The 19029-nt window shown below is 49.5% G+C and overlaps 1 protein-coding gene across 1 annotated transcript; it reads right to left on the reverse strand.

Annotated features, from left to right (window-relative positions):
* Window positions 1-406: 406 nt before the first annotated feature.
* ISX (intestine specific homeobox) lies at window positions 407-18793 on the reverse strand. The gene is given in 5 exon segments (XM_007166087.2): window positions 407-643; window positions 645-833; window positions 1663-1779; window positions 3996-4147; window positions 18489-18793. Coding segments are annotated over 5 exon segments (888 nt in total). The 5' UTR covers window positions 18682-18793.
* Between the last annotated feature and the right edge of the window lie 236 nt (window positions 18794-19029).

Genomic DNA, 19029 nt, shown 5'->3' on the forward strand with positions numbered 1-19029 from the left:
GAGGTCAGTACCATTCCTTCCACCAACCTGGACTGAGCTTCAGGGCACAGAGCCTCAGCTGTTCATGTCAATATCCAGTTCCATTTATGAAGCGCTCAGTAGGTGAGCGCTTATGAATGAATGAACAAACCTCTCCTTCCTCTCCTCTGTGCCTCTGTTCTCACCATAGTTCATCTCACCAAAGTAAGGGCCAGAAGGACCCTCAGAAGTCACCTTGTCCAACTGCTTGTGTTACAAATGAGGCCCAGGGGGGGTGAGTGACTGGCTGGAGGTCACACAGCAAATTAGAGGAAGCACAGGTGCAAAAGGACGACCTCTTCCTTCCAGAGATCATCCTGAGACCTCACACAGTGTCTGTCGCCTGAAGCAGGAGGGTGACACTGGCCAGGACAGATGAGAGCTTCCTTTATTGGCCACCTTGCTGCTGAGTCCGATGCGACCTTCCAAGGGACAAGCTCAGGGTGGCTTCCTGGGCTGTGGGTTGTCTTTGGATCGTGAGATTGATTCCCCCAGAGACCTGGGCACCTTCCCGCCACCTGTCTTCACCTGGAGAAGAGAGCAGCTCCACTAAGGAGAGGATGTCTGGTCCCTGTGTGGAAGTGGCACAGATGTTGCCCCATTTGGGGTGCGGAGGTGCAAAAAAAGCAAAGTGCAGGGATGCAGGTCTGCTGCATGATGAGAGGGCCCGGGAGAGGCTGTGTCTCCCATGGGTGGCATGGGAGGAGGGCGATCCGGGCGGGGAGCCAGGCAGAGGCCAGCTGACCTTGAGCCGGTGGATACCAACCTATGGGAGGAGCCAGCCTGGGCCGTGCAGGGGGCAGCAGCATGGGGCCCTGTCACAAGGAGAGGCCAGGAGAGAGAGAAGTGAGCCCTGAGCTTTACCCTGGGCTGTCCCTCAGCTTCCCAAACTTTCCCTGTTAGTCTCGGGCAGCTCGGAGTGTGTAGGGGGACCAACTTGGGGAGGAGTGTGTGCCCAGGGGGGCCCGAAACCTCGTCCCCATCCCGGCATTTACAGCAACTGTTTGTTGTGGAAAAGTCACTTTGCTTCTCAGAGTCGAGTTTCTGCATTAGCAAAAAATGGATAAATTAAAAATCTTACCTCATAGGGTCACTCATGGCTTTGTACAAACCGTTACCCATAGGAGTGTCTATTCTGTGTACTGCTGCCGCCCCTCTGTTTGGTATCTGGTACACATTCCAAATCTGTGTTGACTCAGTGGACAGCTAATCCTTAGGGAGCATTTCCTAGGTGATGAGCGGTCGTTTTATCCTCATCAAATCTATGACTGTCCTCTGAGGGGCACAGTGACTCTTCCAGGCCACACTGCTGCTAAGCGCAGAGCTGGGATTCGAACCGGGGCAGCCTGACTCCCCAGCCAGTGGGCTCGACCTCCACGCACCGCCCTTTACTCTGTGATCCTGCTCCATAAACTGGGAACTTTTGCATAAGTAATACACGTGGGTCCCCGGAGGAGGGAGAGGAGTGGGATTGTCACTCAGTGGAGGAGGACACGGGGACAGAGGCAGCGACTTCCCGAGCATCCGTGCCCACTATCTTTCTAAAAGAATTGCCGTTGCACTTTTTACTGAGCTCCCGAGGTCCCCAGCCACACCCCCTCTCCCGCCAGCGACCGCCCCTCGCCCTCCGCCTCAGCCACTCACGACCACGTCCGGGTTTGTGGGCGGGGCCAAGTCGGCCTCGCTGGGCTGCGGCGAAGCCCCAAGGCTGCTGGTCTTCTCCTGCTTCCGCCACTTGGCTCGCTGATTCTGGAACCAGATCTGAGATGAAGGCGAGAGAGGATGGAGATAAGCAAAAGGGATTTTCTCCATCTAGTTCCTCCCCCCAAAATGCATAATGACGGCGCCTTCCAAGGGACCAACCCTTTACAGTTCAGGAAGCTCCGTGGCATCCAGGATTTCTTTGGATCTGATCTGCCTTGGGAGAGGGGACCCGGGATCACAACCTCCAGTACCTGCAGGGGTGTGGGCTCATGGGAGGGGGTGAAGAAGCTGGGTGCCGTGTAACTGGGAGTGGTGGGGTCTGCGGTGAACAGGGGCTAAAGGGGGCAGCTTCTCAGCTTTAGCCAACAGTCACCATGTGGAAATGTGAGGCCAGCGCTGCAACCTCATCCAACTTCTAAGGCAGAAATCTTGATTTTTATGTGAAAGCACTGAGATTTAAGATACCGTGCAGCTCAGATAAAACCCATCTGGGTTCTTTCCTGCTGGTGGGCCACCGGTTTGCAACCCCTTTGGGCCCCGTGGCATCTATAGGTTGGTTGAATGTTGGCGGTTCCCTGTGTTCACAAGTGCCCTGATTGTCCATGACATGCTGCCGTCTGCACTTGGTCATTCTGCCGAGGCAGATGCTGAATTCTGGACTTTACACTAGATGCAGATGTTACCCACCTAGCTGGTGACTGATTTCAGATAGGAAGATAAAGGGGAGAAGTCCAGACAGGGGCGGTCGTTCACCAGAAGAAAAGTAGGTTCCAGTGAAATGAAGGGTGGAATGTTGACATGGACCCTGGAGCAGATTTTGAATCGAATGAGTCCATCATATTTTTAAAAAAAATTTTTATTGAAATATAGTTGATTTACAATGTTGTGTTAGTTTCAGATGTACAGCAAAGTGATTCAGTTATATGTATACATATAAATATATATATTATTTTTTAACATTCTCTTCCATTATAGGTTATAAGATATTGAAAGGTGGATGGGGGAGGGATAAATTAGGAGGTTGTGATTAACATATACACACTACTGTGTATAAAATAGATAATCAACAAGGGCCTACTGTGTAGCACAGGGAACTCTACTCAATACTCTGTAATAACCTATATGGGAAAAGAATCTGAAAAAAGAATAGATATATGTTTATGTATAACTAAACCACTTTGCTGTACACCAGAAACTAACACAACATTGTAGATCAAATATACTCCAATATAAAATTAAAAAATTTATATTGTTCTGTTTTTCAAGGATTGCTTTTTTGTTTATTCATTAAAAGTGAAATTATAAAAAAAAAGATATTGAGTATAGTTCCCCCATCATATTTGTTAAAAAAAAATTAAGAGTGATTTAGAAAACTGTTTTAGAGAGAGTGCCAACATGTAACAATTGGATTTGCTAGAGCGGTTCTTGCAGGGCTGGGGATGTGCAGAGGGTGAGGCATACCTCTAGTGAGTGACAAGGGGCTACTGTATCTCTAACCACAGAGGAAGCCATAGACACTTGGGGGGAAAAATGACAGATTACAGATTAGGTCTCTGACCATGGAGGGTCCTTGCCACCTCTCTGTGCTGCCTCCAAAGTGATGCCCGTGTGTTCTAGGTCAGGGGTTGGCAAACTAGGGCCTTGGGCTTTCTCTGGCCTCCTACCTGTATTTGTACAACCCTTGTGCTAAGAATGGTTTACAAATTTTTAAATGGTTGGGAAAAAAATCTAAACAAGAATAATATTTGGTAACACATGCAAATGATACAAAATTCAAATTTTAGTGTTCACCAGTACAGTTTTATTGGAACATGCTCATTTGTTACATACTGTAAACTACGGCTGCTTTTGTGCTACAAGGGTAGAGTTGAATAGTGACAGTGACGTTATGGCCCCCCAAAGCCTAACTTAATTAGCATCTTGTCCCTTACAGAAAAAGTCTGTTGAACCCTGGTCTAGATTGTCAAGACCTATTTTGTGAATGAGGCTGTGTGGTGAACGTTGTTCTGGAGCTACAGCCAAGTGCAGAAGGAGGGAGTGGAAGCAGATATCTCTGCTACCTCCGTGTCCATCCCCCAAGGTGAGAAACCATCTTATAACTATGGTGGCCTCATTTCCTGGAAAATGATATTTGGCCAATATAACTGTACTCGTGGGATAAAGCCAATGGAAAATTTTTGATGGGGAAGCCCCAGAGGGTGCAGGATACATGGGATCTTACCCATGGCCCCAAGTGCATTGAGGTGGGGGGCCGAGGGCAGGGATGGCTGTACCTGTACCCGAGCTTCTGGGAGGTTGATCCTGGCTGCCAGCTGGTTGCGGACGTGGACATCAGGGTAGTGGGTAAAGTGGAAGATCTTCTCCAGCTCATGCAGCTGCTCGGTGGTGAAGGTGGTTCGGATCCTCCGCTTGCCCTTCCTCTCCTCTGGATGGAAGCGGGTCCAAGTTGGGTTAGTGACCTTGGTCTCAGTGAAGCTTTTGTGCTGTCTTGTTCTACCCGTTCAACCCCTGTTGCCACTACTTGGCCTCTAGCTCCTTAGGTTTGGAGTTTTACAAGGTTCTCTTTCCTAGAAACTCTGCTCCTAGGCTGACCCCCCCTCTCCCATCCATCCTGGACAGTGTGGCCAAGATGACCTTCTAGAAACTTCTTTGATTGTCCTTTCTGCTGCTCAGATGCCTTCAAACAAATTTCCCTTGTCTGTAACAAGGAATGGTAAACCACAGCTTGGGGGCCACATCTGGTCCACTGTCTGTTTTTAGAAATAAAGTTTTATTGGAACACAGCCTGACCCATGGGTTTATGTATTGTCTATGGCTGCTTTGGGCAGCCATAGGCGACTCTATATGGCAGAGTTGAGTCGTCGAAACAGAGACTGCAAAAGCTAAAATAATTACCATCCAGCCCTTTACAGAAAAAGCACAGCAGTCAGCCCCTGACAGCCTGTTTCCAAACACTTGACTAGTCTCATGCCCACTCAGGGCCACTGCATCATAGGTGGGGTCCTAGTGCAAAAGGAAAATGTGGGTTCAGAAAGAAAGCTTTTTCCTTTCTTCCTCTCTCTCTCTTGACTTGTCAGGGTGGATTTTTATTTGCTACTTAAGGCCCTGCTCCCTTGGGCACAGGGATACTAATAGCATGAGTGTGGACCCGCACAGGGCCCACCCTTCAACTTGGTGCCAGGGTGCCTGCGCCTGACCTTGACCCTCCTCACATCCGTGCCCTTCCCTCCCCAATACCCCCAACACAGACGACAGAGGAGGCAGCAGTCACTGGGTAGGGGCGGGGAAACAGGTGGCTGAGAGCCCATCCCAGAGAAGCAGGGAGGTGGTGAGAGGGGCCCTGAGCCTGAGCTGAGGATCCAGGCCCCTGGTATGTGCTTCGTGGTTCCACTGGATTGCGCTTACGAAACACAGATTCAGACATAAAATCATTAAGAATTTCAAGAGGGTGACCATGAGCTTTAACCCACAAGTGCCAGGCCTCCTTCTGAGCGCAGGGCCGTGTGCAACTACACTGGTCACACATAGGCCCGTGAAGCTAGGCCTGCGTGCCTTGTGTGTGTGTGTGTGTGTATGTGTGGGTGTTTGTGAGAGAGAGACGGGAAATCAGGTACTCAGTTTGGACGTGTTAAATTTGAGATGCCTGTTGGCTATTCAAAGCAAATGATCAAATAGGCAGATGCTTATGCGTTTGGAGCTCAAAGGGGATCTCGGGACTGAGGTTCACATTTGGGACTCATCAGCGTATATTTGGCCTTTGATCTCATGAGAGTGGGTGAAATCACTTAGGCAGGAGGAGAAAAGTGGAGGGTCTAGGAGTGAGCCTGGGTCCATCCACCATTTAGAGGTTCAGGAGCCAATGAGGGACCCAGGAGAAATCAATGAGGGAGGCCAAGAAGGACAGGTCTCTGTGGTAGGCGACAAGTGCAGTGACATAGACACCTAGCGAAGAAACTCTTTTAAGAAAGAAGGCTCAGCTGTGTGCATGCTGTGACTGGATTAATTGCAATGAGGACAGAAAGGGGGTCCTTGAACCTGGCTGCATGAGGACCTTAACGTTAGCAGTTCCCACAGAATAGGGGCAGCAAGGGCTCAGGGGCAGTGGGCAGAGGAGAGAAGGGGAGGGGAATTGGAGGACATAACAACTGCACATCTTCAGAAAGGTTTGCTGGGATGTGGAGGAAATATTGCAGTTGACAGCTGGAGAGACCATGTTCATGTGGTCCCAGGGATTTAAAACAAATTAACAGTATAACATCATGTAATCTCTCCAGCCAATCTCTCTCTCAGTCTATTTTTGGGGGAACCCTACCTAAGACAGAGGGAGCTCAGATCCACAAAATTCCATAGAAAACGTGGGGGAAGAGAGGTTTGGAAAGAAAGGAGTGATCACAGACTTTAAATTAGAGAGGATGAAGGGGAAGAAAAATAAACAATCAGTGTGTTTATTCAACACCTATTAAGTACCAGGTATAGTGCCAGACCCTGACCTTGGCCTGTGTGTATGTATATTTACCTTGCCTTGTTCCAACATGGATTTGTGAGGCATGTGGTCCCGAATTTGGCATTTAGGACGTCATTGAGGTCCGCAGGAAGACCACTTGGGTCGAATTAGGATGGTCAAATCCAAGCAAAAAAGAACAATTTTGTGTTATCCACAAACACACTAAATACAGTGTCTCTGATACTGGGTAGGAACTTCAACAAGTATATGTTGTATTAAATTGGATTGAGGTGTGAGTGGTTGGGATGAAGTCAAGGCAGGGAGGAAAAGAAGAACTTTTATGTCGAGAAGGTGCGAAAAAGGCTAGAGGGTGGTTGGGGAAAAGTCTGGAGTGCAGCCTGGAGCTTATATCTAAAGACTCTCAGGAGGAGAAACTGAGGAAGAAGAGTGAGGGCTTTGGCGGCTGCTTGATGGAGCAGGGCCGCGGGGCAGGCTGGTCAGAGGTGCTCACTATACCCGGCATTGTGTTGTTCAGGACAGGACAATGGGAGCTCAGGTCATCAGCAGAGAGTGAAGGAGGTGGGAGGGGTTAGAGGCTGGAGGAATGGAGAAGGGATTTGGAAAGCTGCTCTGGAGAAGGGCGAGAGAAGCTAGGAGAGTAGGGAGGATGGAGATTCAACCAGCCTTGCTGTACCTCCTGATGGAACCAAGGGACGGTGAACATTGGAGGAAGCACCAAACCAGGTGGGGCAGGTTTGTCTCCCTGACCATGGACTTCTGAGGCCAGGGTTACAATTCTAGTCTGACTTGCAACAAAGACCACATGATGCAATTTTAGGAATAGTAGGAAAGGTACACCCCACCCCCCACCCCAGATCACCTTCACTTTTGGGGCCAATTCCTACCATTCTAGTTGACCACCATGGCTCCTGATTTCTTTTTCACTCCTGTAAGAAAAGTCTGCTCTCAGAAAATGATGGTGAATCTAGGTACGTCCTGTCCTGGCATCCCTCACGCATATTGGCAAGACTCAAACCCTCTGGGGAAAGAAGCCTGCTGTTCTCTGTCTCTCTGTGTCTCTGTGTCTCTCTCCACTGTGAGCTCCTGCAGGGCAGGGACTATACATTGGACTTGCTGAGTAACTGGCACCTATTGGGAGCTTCATAAGTATTTGCTCTAAATGAATAAAGGTGAAATTTAGGCTCTGTTCTCAACCCATTCGGCAGGTAAGACACTGTCACAAGAAACAACGCGGAATGATTTGTCTGGACTCTTGTGCACTGTCAGATGTCACAGGTCAGGAGAGAGCAGAATTAGCTGGAAAGGAGGGGTGGGGATCTAAACTCTTGTTGAGGTCTCCTTACTTCCACTCAGTCCACTTTCTTTTTCCCCCCAAAAGAGGTAAAACCACCACAAACTATGAGCTGGAGTAGACACACGGAAAAATGGATTTCACTTGTGACGGTTTAGCAGCTGAAGAGATCAATTAACTTTTGTGTGTGTGTGCGCTTATTATCCATCCTGCAATCATTGGACAGTAGAAAACCCACGAAGCTGGATGTCAGAAGCCCTGAGCTCTGTTCCTGGCTCCAGTCTACAGCTTGGGCCATGTTTTATTTACTCTCTGGGCCTCAGTCTCCCCATCTGTAGAAATGGGGCAGGAGAGAGGGCTTGAATGATCAAATCGCTAAGGCCCTGACATTCTGTAATTCTTTTTCTCTTCAGTTGGAGGCTGAATGGCTTAAAAGGCCTGGCCTTGGGCTTGCCTGGTGGGCGAAAGGAGAGGGCCAGAGAGGAGAGATTTCTGCTGAGAATAACTCTCCTGGCTGAATTGCTCCTGCATCTCTGAGAATCAACAAGTGCATTTCCTAGTCTGCCTTTGGTCTCACCCCTCCTGACTACCCCTCATTTTTGTTAGTCCATTTTTTTATCCCCTCAAAGTACTTTTACTCATTTTTCTGACTCTTGGAAGCTACCTGGGAGTCCCGGACAGTGAGGTTTCAAACATGATTACCCCCTAGAGTAAGCTATTGGATTGTGGACCAGCTGATGTGATCTGATTTCTCGCCTTCTCTATCCCCTTTTCCCTCCTCAAGTCCACCCTACTTTTTTTTTTTCCTTTTAAATTAATTAATTAATTAATTTATTTTTGGCTGTGTTGGGTCTTCGTTTCTGTGCGAGGGCTTTCTCTAGTTGCGGCAAGTGGGGGCCACTCTTCATCGCGGTGTGCGGGCCTCTCATTATCGCGGCCTCTCTTGTTGGGAGCACAGGCTCCAGACGCGCAGGCTCAGTAATTGTGGCTCACGGGCCTAGTTGGTCCGCGGCATGTGGGATCTTCCCAGACCAGGGCTCGAACCCGTGTCCCCTGCATTGGCAGGCAGATTCTCAACCACTGCGCCACCAGGGAAGCCCCCACCCTACTTTTTAAATTTAAAAAAAGAGATACTTATTCTATGTTTAGAGCTGGTGGTGTATTTAAGGGATAGAGCCAAACCCAGCCAGAACTGATGTAGAGAGAAATGGCAAGCCATGCTGAAAGTATCTCATTCATTCACTCATTCATTCACGAGGTCAGCATTTTAGATGATATTAGTGATACAGTGCAGTTCTATAGAAAATTGCAAAAAAATTTCACAGAATGGAGGATTCCAGGTTGGACGGGCAAACTGAGGTCAAGGACAGCATGGATCTGGGATTCTTCTGGGAATACAGAGCTTTGGAATAGAGGATACTGAATAGAAAATGTAGGGTGCCGAACCGGAATACAGGAAAGTAAGCAATGTGGAGAACAGAGGATTAGAAACAGAATGTAGATTGTAATAGAAATAAGCTATCGCCTCCCTTTTCCCCAGAAGGAAAGTTAGGCAAACAAGGGCTCATGACTAAGTATAGATTCCTTAATAAAATGATTATTTCAAGTTTCCATTTGTGTAATTAAGGGAGCAGCTATTAAGATATATATGGCTTTCCCGTATTTCCTGTAGGACCAGAAGGGCATAATTTGGAGATAAGGTGAAGAGGAAAAGATCTGAACCCTACCCTGCAAAATAATTGGGGAGGGGCTGCTTGGCAAGTTATGGGCCAGTAAGAAAAATATTATTCTCATTAGCTTTGAACTATACATTCTCAGGATAAATGTTTATTCTTGAGAGATGATGATAATGATGGTTATGGGATATATGTGTATGTGCCCAACAGCTGTAGTGACTTCTCCTGTGAAGAAAGAAGGGTGTCTAAAATTCACATGGTTGGCGAGATGGAGGCTGAGCCCCAAGTGGACCGGCCTGCAGGACTCAAGGGCCAAAGCCCCTCCCCTAAGACTGAGCATGGGTTCTTGGGGTGTCAATAGTCAAACACTGATTGTCCCCATACAACTCTTCTTGGGATGTTATTTGAGACTGAGTATCCCTAAATTGGAGAACTATAAAAAGGAGTGGTAGGGAGAGGGGTCCTGGAGTTGAGATCACCCCCAGTGAGTGGGGGTCCCTGAAATATGACTAGTGACACCCCACCAGAAGAGCCATTTTGGGAGACAGATAGACTTGAACCTGGAGCTAGGGAAACAAGGTTAGGATCTAAGGCTGGACCTTGTTAAAAGTTTAACTCCTTAGGTCTGCCTTGTTCAATATGGTAGCCACTATCTACCTATGGCTGTTAAAATAAAATAAAAAATACAGTTCCTTAGTCACACTAGCCATAGGTCAATAGCCACATGTGGCCAGTGGCTACCATATTGGACAGCACAGATATAGAACATTTCCATTATCAGAGAAAGTTCTATTGGATAGTGCTGCCTTACAGGTTTGCTCATTGGGTTCTTGAAAAAGTCATATTCTGGGTCTCACTTTAAGTTTCTTCTTGTGTTGCAGTTTCCTCTAATTGCCACATACGTCTAAGAAAGAGAGTATCCATCAGTCATAGAGCTGACTTTGATGGTGTTAGGAAAACTGGAAGTACAGGGAAAGTGAGAGGAAGGGAAGACTGGCCCAGGCCCATCTCTCTGCTGGTGCCTGGGGAGAAGGAGCATGTCCAGTGGAGAGGATGGTGCCCTGGAGCTCCAGGTGGTGACTCAGGGCAGAATGACCTGCCCATGGTCCACAGGGCAGGGAGGATGGGGAAGAGCAGAATCTGAGGGGTTGGCTCAGGAAGTATGAAGGTCAACACTTCAGTTTTCCCATCAAATGCAGGGGGAGGCTGCTGTAGGAAAGGAGTGAGGGGGCCAGGAAGCCTGATGCTTGGGTTACAGACCGCAGTAGGTGACGAGAGAGATGAAGCAGGTGAGGGAAGGCAGAACAGCATAAATGGAATATGGAACAGAGAAGAAGGCAGGACACAGGACTCTGCAGGTAGAATTTTGGAACCAGAAAGAACCTCATTAAACAGGAAGCTGGAAGTACCAGTTCATGGATGGAGCACCCATTGCATGGGATGATTCTTCATCATGGGGAAGGGGGCAGGGAACTGCCGCCCCTGTCAAGTTGCTTCTCACCCGGTTATTAATTGTTGGAGCTGTGAGTCACACTTCAGTGGGTCTTCAGAGAGAACGAGTCAGCAGAACTTAATTAAACCTGAGACGTTTAGCACATTGATCATAAGAAATACACAATTTACACAGGTGATTAGGCCACCTAATTATAAACTGATGTTTTTCCGTGCATGCCTCCCTCCCCTGATTGCTCCTTCTCTGCGGTCTGCTAATTGGCTTTGGCCGCTCAGCTAAGGCCGTGGGGGCTTTGCAGCTGGGCTAAGACTCCGGAAATGGGCCTTGTCCTTGTCTTCCCAAGGCAGCGGGTTCGGCAGGATGGAGATCCAGGCTCCCTTGGGGGCCCTCCTGCAGGCTGAGGACACCTGAACAGGACAGGTGGGGTGCAGGGAGGTGCCTCCCAGGGCAGAGATGCTCTGGCCTCTTCCCTCCGGGTGTGGTCCTGGACTTCTACAGTTCCCTGTGCCCACAGCGTGCAAGGCACACTCCTTGGCCCAGCATTCAAGCTCTTCAGGCTCCCCCCTTTTCAGGGTCACCTGCTTTCTGCCCAATCATCACTTCCGTTATCTCTGCTCTACCTGATCGCTTCTAGATTCCCCAAATTGGCCATGCCTTTTTATCCTCCAGGGACTTGCTCTCTACCCCCTACATCTGCAAGCCTGTCCTCCTCCTTTGCCTAGTAAACTCTTACTCATCCATCAAAACCCAAATCAGTCAAAGATTTCCTTCTCTCCAAGGTCTGTTGTGAATCTCCATGTGGAAACACAACAGATTTTTTTTTAATCGATAAGTAAAGAGTGCTAAATTTCAGTGTGCAAGAAACCAGCCTCCATATTTGTACAAAAAAATCTCTCTCAATCTTTATGTATCCATGTATCAAAGTGTTAATGGTGCTTACTACTGGATAGGAGATGGTAGAGTTATAGCTACATTTTCTTTTATCTTCTTTCTGTTTATCTGTATTTTTAATTTTTCTATAATAAATGTGGAATACTTGTATAAATAAAAAACAACCCAGAGAATACAGCTAGAGTGGAAAGAGATGAGGATAAAGAAATTGCTAAAAGAAACAGCTGAGAGACCATTGGAAAGCTCACCAGCCACGGATTTGCGCCCTGTTCCCAGGGGTGACTGGGTCAGTGCCCATCCGCCCCTCAGCAGTGTGAAGATGGTTATTTTCCACATGTATGGTCTCCGTTTCATAATATATATATATACATATATATTTTTTTAAAGCAGAAGCTTTCTTTAATTCACCAAGATGTCTTTGTCTTCAGTGCCTTGCACGGTACCTGGCAAGTTTATTACTCCTTGTGAAAGATGAGCTTTTTTCTTTTTTTTAAAGATTGATTGATTGATTGATTGATTGCTATGTTGGGTCTTCGTTTCTGTGCTAGGGCTTTCTCTAGTTACGGCGAGCGGGGGCCACTCTTCATCGCGGTGCGTGGGCCTCTCACTATCGCGGCCTCTCTTGTTGCGGAGCACAGGCTCCAGACGCGCAGGCTCAGTAATTGTGGCTCATGGGCCCAGTTGCTCTGCGGCATGTGGGATCTTCCCAGGCCAGGGCTCGAACCCGTGTCCCCTGCATTAGCAGGCAGATTCTCAACCACTGCACCACCAGGGAAGCCCCATAATATTTTTTATATACGGCTCTCAGCATATATGCCCCCTCATACTCTACCACACTTCTCAATTTCATATGTTTTTTTTTCTTTTTAAAATAGAAGTTGTACCTTTGTTTAAAGGATTTTGTGCGGGAATGCTACAAAACAAATAGCAGGAGGGCTCCTCTCTTGACACCTTGTGAGGGCACCAGAGTGTAGCCTGCTCCGTCCCCCATTCATCCAAGGTCTCTCTGACTGTGCGTCTCAGCGGAAGCCTGAAATTCCCCAAACATAGGTTTTAAAGATGCTGATGGACATAAATAAAGGCCAAGGTGCTTGGCTTGGCACACGTGACCTCAGCCTGCCTCATTCCTCTCATCTCCACCGACATTGGTCCGTGATTTCTCAACTCCAGCCACCCTGAGTTTCTTTGTTTCTCAAAAGGAATATTCCTTTTTATTCCTCTGGGCTGCTGCACCTGCTTCCCTCTGCCTGGCGTGCTCTCTCCCCTCCTCTGCCTGACTGCTATCTCAGATGCCACCTCCTTCTGAAGCCTTCCTTCAAGCAGAGTTTGTTGCTCTCTCCTCTGCGTTCTCAAAGCACTTTGTCAGGTTTGTATGTTTCTCTGTGTTGTTACAGTGTGGCTCTCGAGACGGTGTACTTGGATTTGGGCACAGGGCACTGGACCATGGGCTGAGTACATGTGCTTTCAAGGTGCTAACTGTTTTCCTCGCTGAGAAGTTGTGTGTGTGTGTGTGTATGTGTGTGTGTGTGTGTATGTGTGTGTGTGTGTTTGCTTCCCTCCTGCCCTTATTCCTTTCCATTCTATACTTGTGACAATGCAGGGCAACAGACAGACAACACAAGCTGTGAAGCTAGAGGATGTTTCCTGATGTGACACAGGAAGTGTCACAGAACTTGTTTCTATTCAATGCTGGAATCCATATTCAGTTACCCTTCCTGCCGAGAACTGGGGAAGAAGTTAACTAGCTCTTATCTTTGTGAAAATACATACAGAAGGCCGGCCCAAGTGCAGGTATGCAGAGGACCCAGATTAGAGGTATCCAAAGCCCCAGGCCCTGTAAACAGGGAGAAGAGCCATTTCTGGCCAAAAAAATGATTAACAACTGCCACAGTACAAGGAGTATTTGGAGGAGTAAACCTCTGTAGCAACAAGCATTGATTAAAAGAAAGGAAAAAAGGAACTTTGAGAGTTCTATATATGGGGACCGAAAGTGACCTATGAGGAGTCATAAGGAATAAGAAACCATCACCCCAGCATGGAAGAGTGTGAGAGAAGAAGAGGAACAGCGAGAAGAAGGCTTGGCCCCAGCCCTGAGCCAGGGCTCCCTCTCCCAGGGCCCAGAGCAGAGCAGAGCCACTGCCTTTAGTTCTAGGCAGCTGGGGGCTGAGGAGGAAGGGGAGGGGAAGGAGGGAGAGGAGGGGGAGGAAGAGAAAAGAAAGAGGAAGGGGACAGGGAAGAGAGGGGGGAAAGAGGAAAATGAGGGGGATGAAGAAGTGAGGAAAGGTGGAGCGGGTTGGACTGTGTTCCCCTCACGAAGAAATGTCTAAGTTCTAACCCCTGGTCCCTGTGAATGTGACCTAATGTGGAAATAGGGTCTTTGCAGATATGATTAGGCTAAGGATCTTGAGATGCGATTCTCCTGGATTTAGGGTGGGCCCTAAATCCAATGGCAGGTGTCCTTATGAGAGAAAGGAGAGGAGGATTCCACACAGACCCGGAGGTGTCAGCAACCGCTGGAAGCTGGGAGAGAGCCATCGAGCAGGTTTTCCCTCAGGGCCTCTGGAAGGAATCAACCCTACCAACACCTTGGTTTTGGAATTCTGGTTCTGAAATTCTAAGATAATAAATTTCTGTTGTTTTAAGCCATTCAGTTCGTGGTAATTTGGTACAATGGCCACAGGAAGCTCAGACAGAGGGAGAGGATGGGGGAAAGAAGAGGAAAAGGAGGAAGAAGAAGGGGGAGGGGCGCAGAGGCTTCTAAAGGGCAAAGTCTGGAGGCATTGAAAGGGCAAGAAAGATTGAAGTGGGAGAGATGCTCCATGTGCCTGGAAGGTGAGGGGCAGGAGGCCGTGATGGGGGAGGAACCTGGAGATCAGCAGGGCCAGTCTGTGAAGGACTTTGAATGTCACACCAGTGGGTTAGGGGTTGATGAACTACAGCCTGAGGCCAGATCTGGCCGTCTGCCTGTTATTGTAAATAAAGTTTTATTGGAAGATAAACATACGCGTTCATTTATACCTTGTCTCCTTTTCAGCTGTGATGGTAGAGTTGAGTAATTGCCACAGAGACCATCTAGCTATCAAAACTTAACGCGTGGCCCTTTGTAGAAAAGCTGCTGACCACTGCAAGAAGATATTCTTCCAGTCTCAAGAATTGCCCGGTGCCCCCGGCCACCCCCACCAGATAAGAGGGGCAGAAACCAGCACCGCCCCAAAGTGGTGTTGTCAGGACTCTCATAGCTGACCCCACTTCTGCTCCAGGTGGGTGGCCACTACTTCTGGTTTTATTCACCTTTGCCTCCCCAGCCTGCAGCCTGGCCCAGAGTAAGCACTCAGCAATGATTCACTGGGGGACTGAATGGCCCGTGAATGGACAAGGGAAGATATCTGTGTCCCTCCCAGGCCAGAAGATCCACACTGGTTTACCCACTGAAGTGGTCCCTTCTTTGCCCATCTTCCTCTCCCCTTTCCCCCCCGGGACTCGCAATTTCCCTGCAGAGGGTCATCAGTGGGACAGGTGCAGAGATGACCTCTTTCTTTCCAGGGTCTGATCCTCCAGTACAAAGTGACTTCCTCCTGACTGGGTCTCCCTGGACTTTGAGGCTCCCCGAACTCTGGGGGGCTTTCCTCTCTCAGGAGGAGTGAGAGGGCAGCTGGGCTTAGCATCCCTTCAAATTGAGAGACCCTCTTGGATTTTTCCACTGAGGCTGGGGAAGGTCCAAGCCTTAGATTATGAGGGTCCCTGTGAGAGTGGGAAGCTGTGGGTAGGGACCTGGGTCCCTGCCATGAGAAATGAGGGAGGCCCAGCACTGGCCTTGGCCTGGATCGCTGACCTGGCCCCGGCTCTGGCACGTATTGCTCTGTAGCACCGAACAAGCCAGTTTGCCTCTCTGGACTTCAGCCTCCTCAAAAAAATGGTCCTTGGACCACCTGCATCAGACTCACTTGGGAGAGCTTGCTAGAATAGATTCCTGGGCTCCACTCTAGACTAGAGGCAGAGTCTTAGGGGCCAGGCCTGGAATGCTGCATCTTCACGAGCTCCCTAGGGTATTGGGATCCGGAGGTAATGCTTGCCAGTCAACCTCCAGGAGCCCCTCTGTGAAGCCCTTTAAGTGGAGACAAAGAGGAGTTTATTCCTCTGTTGTTATTATTGGGTCAGGGGAGGGCCCTGGATGCACCTCTTCTTTCCTGTTGCCCATTCTCTGAGGGCTCCTGCATGCTGTGTGTGTGTGTGTATCTGTGTGTGTGTGTGTGTGTGTGTGTGTGTGTGTGTGTTTGGTGGGGAACAGGACAGAGGTGGAGAGGCATCAGCTGGGCCACCAGCACTGGTGGGGGTGGGGCCTTCTGGGGGGCAGTGAGAGGTGGAGGTGGTGAGTAGGTCCTGCCCTGCCTGGCACGGACACCCCTCTGCAGGGAGGAAGCTTCTGCCATGGAAAATGCCCACGAGTGACACCACCGAGGCTTTTGCGCAAGCAGCTTGTTGTGGAATCGGTCATGGCATGTCAGAGCGGGGAGGGCCCTTAGGAATGTTCTAGCTCTGTTCTTTCGTGTTCCAGATGAGGAAACGAAGACCCAGCCAGGGGAGCGGCTTGCCTGAGGTCCTCCAGGGCATCGGTGCCAGACCAGGTCTTAGAGGCCAGGTTTCTGGAACCCCAACTTCCTGCCCTCCCCGCCCAGCCTAGCATCTCACAGAATCCAGCTCTTTGCAGTTTGTGCAAGTTACCTTTGTAGTTGCTGACAAGGTGGCATCTCACCTGCATTATTATTTACTTCACATTTAAACAGACGTTTTTTTTTGTTTTACCTAAATAAATACATTTATTTTAAAAGAAAACCTCACATCATGACCATAAATGGGTAAATGGTATCATGTGTCATAAATAGAAGGTTAGTGTAGAAAGCATTACAGAACGATTGACATAAATAATCTTTGTAGACAGGAATAAAGATGCAGATGTAGAGAATGGACTTGAGGACATGGGGAGGGGGAAGGGTAAGCTGGGACGAAGTGAGAGAGTGGCATGGACATATATACACTACCAAATGTGAAATAGATAGCTAGTGGGAAGCAGCCACATAGCACAGGGAGATCAGCTCGGTGCTTTGTGACCACCTAGAGGGGTGGGATAAGGAGGGTGGGAGGGAGACGCAAGAGGGAGGGGACATGGGGATATATGTATATGTATAGCTGATTCACTTTGTTATACAGCAGAAACTAACACAACATTGTAAAGCAATTATACCCCAATAAAGATGTTAAAAAAAAAAATCTTTGTCTGCCTGCCCCTCAAAGTCATCTTGAAAACCAGCACGGCGACCCTTACGAGTCTTGGACATGCTGAATTCCAGCCCAGCGGGGAGACGGATGGATTTAGGCCACATTCAGGAATAATCTAGAGTGGATGGTCTCAGACCACCAGGCTTCAATTCTAATGCTACCTACTCTGCGGTTTTTGCAGGTGATTTGTCTTCTTGATTTCGTCAGCTCTAAGGCAGGGCTCACAGTTGTGACAAATGGATAGAACAACGGCCGTGAGATTGCCATGAGAGCCATGGAGTACCGTCCAATCTTATGACTGCTATTTTCGTAAGCACTTGCTGGGGGGTCTCCTCTGGGTCCCGCGGGATAGCTGGCATGAAACATGCCAGCAGCTTCAGGGGAGGTTTAGAATGACCGGCCTCCTTTTTGCCATCAGCCAGTGTCAGGCTAGGAGAAGGGAAGCTGCTCTGGGGGGGGAAATTAGATCTCTCTCTTTCTCCACGGCAGAGAGGACAGACATGGATTTTATGTAGCTGCAGCAGGAGAGACTCTGGTTAGACCCTTAGAAGAATGGTTTCTGTGAATGCTCATTGCTCATTCAATTCACTGGAAGATATTAATGAACTTTTCAAAGTTAAGCTGGGGCCCTTTCCTGTTGATAGGCTGAGCTACTGGGAAAGCTGCCAGCTCCCCGGGGACGTGTTGCCTGCCAGGGTCTTTCCCTTGGCCCGCCTCTGAGCACAATCCCCATCCTGGGAGACTTGGTGACTTGGTGGAGGGATTGGAGCTCCATGCTTGGTAGGAGAAGACATCACGGGCCCCCCTGAGCTTCCTTTCCTTGGATTAAAGGGGTGGAAAGGAAAGAGGACTGGGACCCTTTTGTGAGATACTCCAGGCTTGTCTCCTATCAGACTCCAGTGGACCCTCGAGGCATCACCAGCTCCATTTCCTCCGTCACTCAGCCGTCTCACCGAGGATGAAGCTGAGGCCATAGTGGAAAGGCACTTTGCCGAGGTGGCTCAGCAGGCCGGGGGAGAGGTGACACTGACTGCTGACTCCTGACTCTTAGCGTGTATGTGCCCTCCTCCAGCCCTCCTCAAGCTGGCTCTCAAGCAGGGGCCTGGGATCTGGTCATTGTTATTTGGGGGCAAGCCCTGGGGTGGGCACTGGCTTGGGGTGTGATCAGGGTGGGCAGATCCGGGGCAGAGCTTCAGCCACTAGAGGCCGTGCAGGCTGAACTCTGCTTACGGAGGGAAAGAACACGACAGAGCGAGCAGGTGTTTGGGGGCGGCTGGGTCTCGGGTCCTCTGCTTTGTGACTTGGGGTCATCACCCACCTCTTCTCTTTACAGATGAGTTTCCACATCTGTCAAGTTATGATAATTATGCTTTTCTACTGAAGTTAAGGAAGAGACATGCACAGCCTCCGGGACAGTGCCGACCACACTGTAAATGCTGAATAAATAAATGATAACTCTCAGCTGTGGCCTGGTTACAGGAACAAGCCCCAGGTCCCTGCATCCTGCAATGAACCGAGCCTTGGTCCACAATTGGAACAGCCCCAGTCCCGGGCTGGGTAGCAAAGTATTTAAGGCTACCAGCCCAGTGCCTAACATCTCTTTGAATTCTGAAGGCTTCGCTTCTGTTGATATGGAGCTGCTTTCTCTCTGCCTGAGTGCAGCTGGGTCTAGGAGACCCCGGAGCAGGTGAGAAATGGCCAGAAGACACTTACCCTGGGGCTGGTCCTGCGGGGGTCTCTCCGGCCGGGAGTCTGCAGCTGCTGCTTGCCCGGTGGCCTGCCCACCTGCCCCTTCCGGCCTGACCGCATCGCTCCTCTCAGCCGGCCTCTTTAAGATCTCCTCGATGGAGAAGGACAGGCCCCGCTTCTTTGGGGCCCCACAGCACCCCGAGCTCTTCTTCTCCATCCCCCCATGGAGAGCCAGGCCCGCCTTGGCACCCTCCGCGGGCAGCTGCAAGGGGGGCAGAGCGGCCTATGCCGGTGGAGGGTGGCGTCCTTCCTTTCCCGAAGCTCCTGGAATCAAGAAGGTGAGCAGTGGTGGACCCTCATGTGGGATTATCCAAGCAGGGTTATGTCTCCATGGGGACTTCCGTGGGTCACCTCAAAACACCCTGGGATCAAGGAGGCAGGTCACGTCGGGAACACCGGAAGGGGCTGAACCCCGTGCCCATGGGCTCAGAGCCCTCGCCAGCTCCACGTCGAGGGAGTCACTATTGCCAAACTGGGTTCAGTCCTACTGCAGCGAGTCTTCTCC

Source organism: Balaenoptera acutorostrata, chromosome 11 (assembly GCF_949987535.1).
Source record: "Balaenoptera acutorostrata chromosome 11, mBalAcu1.1, whole genome shotgun sequence".
NCBI classification, from domain to species: domain Eukaryota; kingdom Metazoa; phylum Chordata; class Mammalia; order Artiodactyla; family Balaenopteridae; genus Balaenoptera; species Balaenoptera acutorostrata.